Source organism: Cricetulus griseus, chromosome 5, assembly GCF_003668045.3.
Source record: "Cricetulus griseus strain 17A/GY chromosome 5, alternate assembly CriGri-PICRH-1.0, whole genome shotgun sequence".
Lineage (NCBI taxonomy): Eukaryota > Metazoa > Chordata > Mammalia > Rodentia > Cricetidae > Cricetulus > Cricetulus griseus.
The window spans coordinates 101,042,442-101,052,798 of NC_048598.1; the positions used below are offsets into that span (position 1 = coordinate 101,042,442).

Sequence of the window (10,357 nt, forward strand, 5' to 3'; positions counted from 1 at the left end):
GCCCTACCAATTTAAAGAATATTAGATTGATCACCAACATCTAAAAATAGTTAAAAAAATTAAATGTCGGACTGGAAGAATTCAGCGTTATGGGTTAAAACGAAACAAATACTGAAAAAAAAATACATTAAAAGAGGGGGAAAACAGAAAAAAGAAACCCTGCCGAAACCCGGGATCGAACCAGGGACCTTTAGATCTTCAGTCTAACGCTCTCCCAACTGAGCTATTTCGGCCGCGTAGCTGGCCATTGCTCCCGCCCGGACTCCGCCCCGTGTGGAGCTGGTGTGCGCAGGCGCACTTCGCAGCCCGCGTGCAAAGCCTCGTAGGGGTATACTGGAGCACTCTCGCCAAAGCTGTCTCTGTGGCGCAATCGGTTAGCGCGTTCGGCTGTTAACCGAAAGGTTGGTGGTTCGAGCCCACCCAGGGACGCTCGCGCTTACTTTTTCCCTCAAATCGAGGCTCTTGCTTTTGTTGGGGTTTCCTTTTCGTCCCAGGAGTCCGGGAGCGCGCACTGCGCCCGCGCAACTACAGGCAGTAAGCGCTTCGGAACGACTCCGCTTCACTCCTCCGGTTTCCGACGGTGCCTGTTTGGGCGAAGGACCAGAACCGGAACGCTTTGGAGGACGGATCGCAGAGGTTGTCTGAAGGCCGAGGCCAAAATGGCGTTGATGTCGGGTGAGTGGACCGTGAACTCGGGATAGCGGGGTGATAGCGGGGTGTCTTGGGATGCGAGCCCGGGCTGCGGGAACCTTAGGCCTGAAGCGCCGGAATGAGAGACGTCGGAACGTCAGAAACATGTGGGTCAGCCCTCAGCCATCGATAATGTCGGGGTCTGGGGTCGGGCCGAGGTGCGCGTGGATCCAGTCAGCGATGAACCGCCTCCTCTTGTTTCACACAGTACAGCCGGGGACGCTGAGATTGGTTGCAGGAGCCCGCCTGATGCCCCTGAAACACAGAGCGCGCGCGGGACAGGGACAGGGAGGGGGCCCAGGACTCTCCGTCCCAGCCCTGGACAGCCTGGGCCTCTAGCACTGCAAATGTCTCAGTTTTCCCCGTGGAAGCCTTGTCATCTCCCTCTTTATATACAGGGATTAAACGCTAGTGCAATCTGGCAAACGGAGCGACCGTTAATAAGAACCTTATCGTAGGTCGTATCCCCTAGATGGTGGCCCTGTTCACCAACTCTCGAGGTCGAGACCGGGGTGACACGCGTGCACCATCATGTCCATTTATGGAGCATGCTAAGGACTCTGCCAACGGAACTGTTTATTTTTGAGACAGTATCTCTTGTGTGTGAGGCTGACCTTGAATTCCTGGTCCTCCAGCCTCCACTACCCTCCAGTTCTAAGTGCTAGGGCGTTTCTGTTTGGTTTTTCTTTTCTTTTTTTTCTTTTTTGAGACAGGGTTTCTCTGTCCTGGTTCTCAGGCTAGAGACCAGGATGGCCTTGAACTCACACAGATACACAGATCTTCTTGCCCTCTGAGTGCTGGGATTAAATGTGTGCACCACTTCAGTCTGGTGGTTTTGTTTTTCTTTTTTAAGGTTTAGTTATTTGTTATGTATACAGTGTTCTGCCTACATATATGGATCTCACTACAGATAGTTGTGAGCCACCATGTGTTTGCTGGGAATTGAACACAGGACCTCTGGAAGAGCAGCCAGTGCTCTTAACCTCTGAGCCATCTCTCCAGCCCTGTTTTGTTTTTCTTTAAGATGGGGGGGGGGGTCTTCCGACAGGGCGGTGGTGGCGCGCGCCTTTAATCCCAGCACTCGGGAGGCAGAGGCAGGTGGATCTCTGTGAGTTCGAGACCAGCCTGGTCTACAAGAGCTAGTTCCAGGACAGATTCCAAAGCCACAGAGAAACCCTGTCTCAAAAAAACAAAACAAAACAAAAAAAAACAAAACAAAACAAAAAATGAAAGGGGTCTTCCTGTGTGGCCTAGGGTTCTATGAAACTTATGATCTCATGATGCTCCTGCCTTTGGGAGTTCCAGCTGTGTTGTGGACACTATGAGGAATGGAGAGCATGGGTTTGTGGTGTTGACTGCTGTTTCCTGAATTCAATCAGGACCCCTGTGCACTTGCCAGTGAACAGTTAATAAACCCTATTACCAATTGCTGTGTTTCGCTGCCCACAGTCAGATTTGAAGGAGAAGCAAATTTTCTTTAACACATTAGGGGCAGCAAAGAGGATGCTTTTGGTAGAGCATTGTGAGGTACAGCTTCTGATGCCAGCCCTGGGAAGGCTGAGACAGGAAGCTGATGAACCCAGTCATCACTAGGCACTGAGACCCTGCTTCAAAAGGATACTTGGGACCCCTGTGAGTTCTAGGTGAGCCTGGTTACCTAGTGAATTCCAGGTCAGCCAAGGGTACATACTGATACCCCTCTAAAAGAAAGAAAGAAAAGTAAGCAAGCAGGAAGAGGAGAAGGCTTGGGAATGTAGCCCAGTGTTGAAGCACTCCTGAATGTGTTCAAGGCTGCATGTTTGGTTCCCAGCATGACAGCACAAAAGTGTGGTCCAAGCCAGGCTTAGTGGTGCCTGTATGCAGTCCTTGCTGCTCAGCAGGCTCTCTTGTGGTCGGAGTTCAGAGCTAGCTGGGCAACATAGAGAGACCCTGTGGCAGTTAAAACCAAAGCCAGATGCTGGCACCCCAGCCACTTAGTAAGTCATTTACTTTGCTGTGAGTTTATTCAAAGTTTATATTTTCTTTCTTTCTTTCTTTCTTTCTTTCTTTCTTTCTTTCTTTCTTTCTTTCTTTGATTTTTCGAGACAGGGTTTCTCTGTGTAACAGTTGGCTGTCCTGGAAGTAATTTTGTAGACCAGGCTGGCCTGGAACTCACTGAGATCCACCTGCCTCTGCCTCCCAAATGCTGGGATTAAAGGCGTGCACCACAACCGCCAGGCCAAAGCCTGAGGTTATGTGGCCCTCAGACAGAAAGTCTAGACCCTTTCTTTGGTCTGAGCAGTAGGCCACAGTAATGACTGTGGGAAGCAGTATCCCTTAGCAAGGTTGAAGTCAGAGTGAGGAGGGCTGAGGCAAGAGGAATAGATAGCATGGAAAGTGGCTGTAAGCAGCTGTCCACCCAAGGTCTTGGAGGCAGGGTATTTCTCAAATCACGGTGGAAGGCCCTCTGTGGTCGGAGTTCCACCTTTCTGTCACACAGGGCTGTCTCAGATGAGACCTCCTTCCTCTTTTTCCTCAAAGGCAGGGTCTCACTACTTAGTCCTGCCTGACTGGAACTTGATATATACACCAAGCTGACTCCAAATTCACAGAGCTCTACCTTCTGCTTCCTCAGTGCTGGGATTAAAGGCGTGAGTCTCCACATCCAACCCCAGATTACAGAAATTTACCCCATATTCTCTGAAGCTGGAGTCCAAGATCAGGCTGACACAGGACTGGGATTTCATGAGATCACAGATGTCATCTCCCCCGTATCCTCATGAGGTTATTTGTTTTTTTTTTTTTTTGTTTGTTTTGTTTTTTTATTTAATTTTGTTTTTTTGGGACAGGGTTTCTCTGTGTAGCTTTGGAGCCTATCCTGGCACTCACGCTGTAGACCAGGCTGGCCTCGAACTCACAGAGATGCACCTGCCTCTGCCTCCTGAGTGCTGGTATTAAAAAGTGTGTGTCACCACTGCCTGGCAAGGGAGGTTTTTCTTGTATTAATCTCTATATATCCCTGGTTGCTTTTTTGTTTGTTTGTATGTCTTTAATGCTGTTTGGGTTCTTCCAGTGTGTAAACCAGGCTGTTCTAGGACATGTAATCCACGTGTCTCAGCAGTCAAAGTGCTCGAATACCATTTGTACATCGTCACACCTGGTTCACATCTGTCCTCACAAGAACATCCAGTCCTGCTACCTCAGGGCACATCTTTTTTTTTTTTTTTAATTTATTTATTATGTACACAACATTCTACTTCCGTGTATATCTGCATACCAGAAGAGGGCACCAGATCTCATAACGGATGGTTGTGAGCCACCATGTGGTTGCTGGGAATTGAACTCAGGACCTCTGGAAGAGCAGTTGGTGCTCTTAACCTCTAAGCCATCTCTCCAGCCCTCAGGGCACATCTTAGTGTCCTCATGGTGAGAGGCTCATGCAAACCGTCCCATTCTGAGTTGCCAGGGTGAGGGTGCTAACCCATGACTCCATCCTGCCCTCACAGCTACCCATGCCTCTCTTCATGCTTCTAGCTGTTCCTTCTAAAAAGTATCCCTGGGTTGCATCCTGCTGTGTGCAGATGTAGGATAGGCTATTCAGGAGCAGCTGACTGGGGTTATGGCGTGGGTGCATGGGGCGTGGGAGGTGACTTATAGGGGAAGGACACCTTGGTGTGGAGTCTGAACCAAGGGTCAGAGGGAGGCTGTGCTGGAGCCCTCCAGGGAAGGACCAGGACCCAGAACTGGACCCTCCTGGGGCTAGACTGTTAGACTCAAGCCACTGTGCTTCTCTCTATAGCTCCTGGTCTGCTCTGTGTGCGGATCCTGGGCCTCCGGTGAGTGTGTGTCCTGTCTGTCACAAATCTAACTGACTGTCAGGGAGCAGCATGGAGCTTCAGGGCTCGGAGCCAGGAGGGTCCCTCAGCAGTGTCCAGGGAAGGGACTGCTTGGCAAAGGTTGCCCAGCAGATTCAGTGAGGCTGTCGCAGTGTCCTCCTCACATGGTATGTGGGGACGATGACAAAGGCAGGACATCACTGTCCACAGGCTCCAAGCCCTCATAGGTCATATATTGCAAGTCCCAGCAAGGTGTTCTGTGAGCTCTCCACCTGTCCCTCTACAGGCTGGCTGCCTAGGGCCAGGCTGTGAAGGTCACCAGCCCAGGGGAGTTACCAGCTGTCCCCTGGGCTGCAAGCACAGCACCTCAGGACTGTTCTGGCTCAGATATTTGACAGCCTGTTGAGCCACTGGTGTTCTCAGAAGTAAAGAGGCTCTGCTTACATCTGGGAAAGAGCAGGGCAGCCCAAAGATGAGCAGGGGACCCTGGGTGGCTTGGAGTCACTTGCAGGTGGGGATGGTGGGAAGGAACAGGCCTCTCACTTTTGTTCCTGTTTGCAGCTCCAGCATAGACACAGTGGCCCAAGTGTGCAGAGTCCATCAGAGTGTGGCCACAGAGGGCTCGAGCAGGTAATCCAGTCTTTGGGGAAAGGTTCCGGTGCTGTATTCTAGGGCCTGCACTCTGATGCTACCTGCACCCCACCCCACCCCACCTGTGGCCCTGGCCTCTAATCTTCCCTCCCAAATGTGGCCACTGTTCCTTTCTCTGTTGACCAGGTCCTGGGACCCTGTGTATCCCTCCTCACTGGGAAACTGCTCTGGCAGGATCTCCAGAGAAGACAATGGGGTTACCTGGCTAACTCTTCCCCCATGCCCACGTACTCTGTCCTTAGCATACAGTCTGCTGTGCCCAAGGCTGGAGCTGGAGCTGTGGTACCCAAGCCCTCCCATCTCCCCAGAAACCGGGCCGAGTATGTGGTTGCCAAGCTGGATGACCTCATCAACTGGGCACGCCGGGTAAGTCTCCCTCTGGTCAGACCTGCAGCATCCTCAGGGCTCTCCTGAGGCTCCTTCCCAAGGTCCCAGCTGCCCCTCCAGCCACCACTCAGAATGACTAGGCCCTTTAGTAGTCGCGCGCGCGCGCGTGTGTGTGTGTGTGTGTGTGTGTGTGTGTGTGTGTGTGTGTGTGTGTGTCTTCTTTTTTGTTTTGAGACGGGGGTTTCTCTGTGTAGCCCTGGTGTGTGTGTGTGTGTGTGTGTGTGTTGTGTGGTGTGTGTGTGTGTGTCTTCTTTTTGTTTTGAGACGGGGGTTTCTCTGTGTAGCCCTGGTGTGTGTGTGTGTGTGTGTGTGTGTGTGTGTGTGTGTGTGTGTGTCTTCTTTTTTGTTTTGAGACGGGGGTTTCTCTGTGTAGCCCTGGATGTCCTGGAGCTTGGTATGCAGGCCAGGTTGGCCTCAAACTCACAGAGATCCGCCTGCCTCTGCCTCCTGAGTGCTGGGACTAAAGGTGTGCGCCACCACCACCTGGCGTGTGTCTCTTTTTAAATATCAATCTTAAATTCTTTTTCGTTACATTTATTTATCTGTTTTTATAAGTGTGTGCATATGCATGCTTATGCACCATTGTGTGGTGTGTGTGTGTGAGAGTGTGTGTGGGAGGGTGTGTGTGTGTGTGTGTGTGTGTAGTGTGTGTAACCCAGAGGACAACTTGCAGGATTCGGTCCCCTCTTTCTACCATGTGAGTCCCAGGGGTCAAACTCAGGTTGTCAGGCTTGGTGGCAAGCACCTGTACTCATTGAGACAGCTCAACAGCTAATAAAAATGCCTTTTTATTTATTGTTTTCATTGAGACAAGGTCTTTACATAGCCCTGGCCATCCTAGAATTTACTGTGTAGACCAGGCTGCACTCAGAGATCTACCTGCCTCTGCTTCCTGAGTGCTGGGATAGAAGTAGCCACTATGCCTGGCTTAAAAAAAAAAAAAAAAAAAAAAAAAAAAAAAAAATCCCTTTTAAGGCCAGAGGGTGATGGTGCACCCATTAATCCCAGTATTCAGGAGGCAGAGGTAGGCAGATCTCTTTGAGTTTGAGGCCAGCCTGGTCTGCAAAGCTACACAGAGAAACCCTGTCTCATAAAACAAAATAAAGCAAAAAACAAAACAACATGCCTTTTAAGCTCACCTCTGTGGCAAAGTCATGAGAGCCATAGGTCTTCCACAAAGCTCATAAATGGCCTCCATCTCTATGCCTGTCCCTAGTGGTCCCTACACCATGTCCCCCTTATGTGTGCATTCTGGTGTCTAGCTCACAGTTGCTGGGTAGCTGTGCTTGGTTCCCATGCCTGGATGTGACAGCCTGTGTCTGACAGTTGCCCAATGGCATGTCCCTGGCCTGCCTTGTTCTCCTGTGCTGTGCTTAGGGCTCTGGGGGTTCCCTGCTAGATCTTGAAGCCCCTAGAACAAGGTGCCTACTATAGGGGCCCAAGGATAATGCAGCAGGCAGGAAGAGGCAGCAGTCTGTTGAAGGGGACGCTTCAGCCCAGACACCAACTGCACCCTCACATCTGCCAGGCCCCAGGGCCACTGCTGGGTCTCAGATGCAAGTGCAAGACAAGCTGGATTCATGAGGAACTTAAGCACTAGTGGACAGAGGACACTGAGGGCAGCAGCCAGTCCTAGGCGATTTCTAAGGGCCAGTTGGGCCAGTCTAAGGATGCCAAGAGGGGATATTCCTGGTAGCCAGAGCAACAGCTAGGCCTATGTTGCTGCCAAGCACTCGGTGTCACTGTGCCCACAAGATGGAGGCTGTGTTGAGCTGGGAGTTGCCATCAGATGGTCCTGCTCCGCAGCATGTCACTGGTGGAGGGACAGTGCCTGGACACACAGCTGACTATTCCTGCCTTCACAGAGCTCCTTGTGGCCTATGACCTTCGGCTTGGCGTGCTGTGCTGTGGAGATGATGCACATGGCTGCTCCGCGCTACGACATGGACCGCTTTGGTGTGGTGTTCCGTGCCAGCCCACGTCAGGCCGATGTGATGATTGTAGCTGGCACGCTTACCAACAAGATGGCCCCTGCACTCCGCAAGGTATACCTGGTCCCCTTGGTTCCTTCCACTGCCCAGGCACCCGCATCACCTGACCTGAGTGTCTTGTAGGTGTATGACCAGATGCCTGAACCTCGCTATGTGGTTTCCATGGGGAGGTGAGTGTCACATTCCTCCCAGTTAGCTGTCTTTGTAGACTTAAAGTGCTGCAGGCAGTCCCAGAACCCCTTCCCTCTCCCACTCTTCAGTTCCTTCAGCAACTGTGACTCGCCCAGGACCTTGCACTCTGCCTCTGCACTACATAGGTCCCAGCCCAGCCGCTACACTTTGTTGTAGTGGAGGCTATGGAGGGTCCCCCTTGGAATCCCAACTGTCTGCCACAGTACTCCAGAGAATCCAATCTCTCCAAAGAAAAGTAACAGGGTGTGGTGGCCAGCACTCTGGAGATAGAGGCAATCAGTGCTCTGTGAGTTCAAGGCCAGCTTGAACTACATAGTGAGATCCTGCTTCAGAAGATAAAAAGTAAAAGAGAACCAAGTTTGGGTTAGAGGTTCACCCAACATGTAGGAACATGGGTTCCATCCCCAGTGCCAAGTAACCCTGGTCATCTTGCTGTGTAGTGAATTCCAGACTTTTGTGAGGCCATCTTAGATCCCACAGTCCCACCCCAGGTCCATCAGCAGAAATGGTTTGATTGAAGGTACTTTTCCATGTGTTTATCATTGGCACTTGCATCCTACATGTCCCATGGAAGGTTCTGGGAGCCCCTTTTATCCCACCCAGTTCTTATCTGTGATGTAGGGTTTGGCCCTTGCATTTTCTCCTGTCCCAGGGCCAGGGTGGGGGGTTGGGGGGGTTGGATATGCTTCTGAACTGCCTCACCCCTCTCCCCAGTTGTGCCAACGGTGGTGGCTACTATCACTACTCCTACTCAGTAGTGCGAGGCTGCGACCGCATTGTGCCAGTGGACATCTATGTACCAGGTGAGGCCAGCCACCCCACCCTACCCCACCATTGTCTCCAAGCTGCAGAGCCAGCCTGGGTAGGGGACCTTTATGTCCCGTGTCCTAGAGGGCAGAGAAACAGATGTGACATGCATTGTCTTTTGTCCTGACCGCCCCAGGAGTGCTGGGCATGTTGGCTTCCCTTTGCTGCCCTGGAAGGGTCTTGACTTAGCTAAGTTGCAGGTCCTTCTAACAGGCCCAGTCTGTCTTACCTGTGTGGTCACTTGCCACTGCCTCCAGCTGGGCTGTCAGCAGATGGCTGGGCACAGGGGCCAGCTAACTGGGCAGGGGTGGGTTGTGTGGGGTTTCTTTGGCTGCATTCCTGAGGCCTCTGGCATTCTGAGACCTGTAATCTCAAGCTGCCGCCCTGCCTTTGGCATAAACTTCCTTCCCATCTCCCTGACCCGAGTGGTCCAGTTTCTGTCAGGGACTGTTCCTGAGGACCTGGCTGTCACCAGAGTCACAACCTGGGCCCTTTTCTATGTGGAGCCACCAGCAGTTCAGGAATGGAGTGGGTATCTGAAGGCCAAGAATAGCAAGGACACTTGTCCCTTCAGAGCCAACCCCAGTGTACCCTGAGAGTCCGCCATGTGGGCTGGTGGGGTCTCAGCTGTGTGTGTCCCTCAGGCTGTCCACCCACGGCCGAGGCGCTACTCTATGGCATCTTACAGCTGCAACGGAAGATCAAGCGTGAGCAGAAGTTGAAGATCTGGTACCGCAGGTAGAGCTGCCGGGCCAAACACCACAGCCCCAGAATCCCAATGTGAATAAACCCATCCTAACCCAGTGTGTGCTCTGTGTGGACTGTGGCCCAGCAGGCAGCTGTTACATGGGACATGCACTGCATGCATGCTCTGTGAAGACTCCTGGCCTTGAGGGCCTGGCTGAGGGGAGTGGGAGGCTGGTGGCCCCTCAGTCTCAATGGCTTGTGTGCTAGGACTGATCTCTGCCGGCTGTGCAGCTCCGTCAGTCACCACCCATTTGTGGTCAAGTGAGGCCAGTGGGGTTTCCTCTTAAATAGAAGACATCCCTGGCCAGCTGCCCTGTAGGAGCTGTCTGCCCACCCAGCTTGACACCCTCTTATGTGAACATGGGCCTAGAGTCCACTTTCATGACTCAGCCTCTGTGTCATGCAGATTTGCACTCTGTAGCTGTCAGCTTGGGCCCTCTGTATGACAGGAATGGGTCTGGGATCTGGCATTTCCAGCTGATGGACTGGGGTGACACACCATGGTGACCCAAGACTAGCCCAAGGGGAATTTTTTGTTTTGAGATGGAGTTTCTCTGTGTAGCCTTGGCTGTCTTAGAGTGTTGCTCTGTAGACTAAGCTGGCCTGGAACCCATAGAGATCCACTTGCCTCTGCCTCCCAAGGGCTGGGATTAAAGGCGTGTGCCACACCATGTGCTTCTCTAAGCTCTGCCCCAGGCAGAGAGAACAGCCTGTCCCTGCCCTAAATGCTGAACTTGGCCTTAGTGCTGGGGAAGGGCTGTGAGAAGGGTTTCCCCCAGCAGAGTGGTCTCTTGGAGCTGGGTATAGGGCACAGGCTGAGGTAGGCACTCCCAGGGCCAGGCAGGGGTGGGCTACAGTGTGGAGCCAATCAGTGCATTTGATACCAGAGATCTCTAGAGTAGGGCGATATGGTGAGGGTTGTTGCATGGCTTGATGAATGCTGGGCTGGGCTCCCTGTTGAAAACGGACGGTGGTTAATTGGTCATGTCTGGGCAGGGCAGGGGGCACCAGGGACCAGTGTTGGACTAGCTGCCTCTGCCTCAGATGTGTCCCTCCAGCTCACTGCCAAGCTACCAG

At 52.3% G+C, this 10,357-nt stretch overlaps 1 protein-coding gene and 2 non-coding genes across 4 annotated transcripts; 2 read left to right on the forward strand and 1 right to left on the reverse strand.

Annotated features, from left to right (window-relative positions):
* Nucleotides 1-160: 160 nt before the first annotated feature.
* Trnaf-gaa lies at nucleotides 161-233 on the reverse strand. The gene has a single exon. It is a non-coding gene; the product is annotated as a tRNA-Phe (tRNA).
* A 122-nt stretch (nucleotides 234-355) lies between these two features.
* Nucleotides 356-429, forward strand: Trnan-guu. The gene has a single exon. It is a non-coding gene; the product is annotated as a tRNA-Asn (tRNA).
* A 94-nt stretch (nucleotides 430-523) lies between these two features.
* Nucleotides 524-9,337, forward strand: Ndufs7 (NADH:ubiquinone oxidoreductase core subunit S7). 2 transcript variants are annotated; one of them, XM_035445479.1, is made up of 9 exons: nucleotides 524-675; nucleotides 3,305-3,453; nucleotides 4,469-4,505; nucleotides 5,067-5,135; nucleotides 5,283-5,522; nucleotides 7,409-7,588; nucleotides 7,658-7,704; nucleotides 8,441-8,529; nucleotides 9,178-9,337. In XM_035445479.1, exons 2-9 carry the CDS (start codon nucleotides 3,449-3,451, stop codon nucleotides 9,273-9,275), a joined length of 765 nt encoding a protein of 254 aa, XP_035301370.1. In that variant the 5' UTR covers nucleotides 524-675; nucleotides 3,305-3,448; the 3' UTR covers nucleotides 9,276-9,337. The 2 variants fall into 2 exon arrangements, with proteins under 2 accessions (XP_035301370.1, XP_027275181.1); XM_027419380.2 differs by lacking the exon at nucleotides 3,305-3,453 and having other exon boundaries at nucleotides 538-675; nucleotides 5,399-5,522.
* Nucleotides 9,338-10,357: the final 1,020 nt, after the last annotated feature.

Bases quoted from the DNA above. Each gene is read 5' to 3' on its own strand.
- Ndufs7 (XM_035445479.1), top strand. The intron at 4,506-5,066 runs GTGAGTGTGTGT...TCCTGTTTGCAG, and splicing joins GTGCGGATCCTGGGCCTCCG to CTCCAGCATAGACACAGTGG. The intron at 5,136-5,282 runs GTAATCCAGTCT...TCTGTTGACCAG, and splicing joins GCCACAGAGGGCTCGAGCAG to GTCCTGGGACCCTGTGTATC.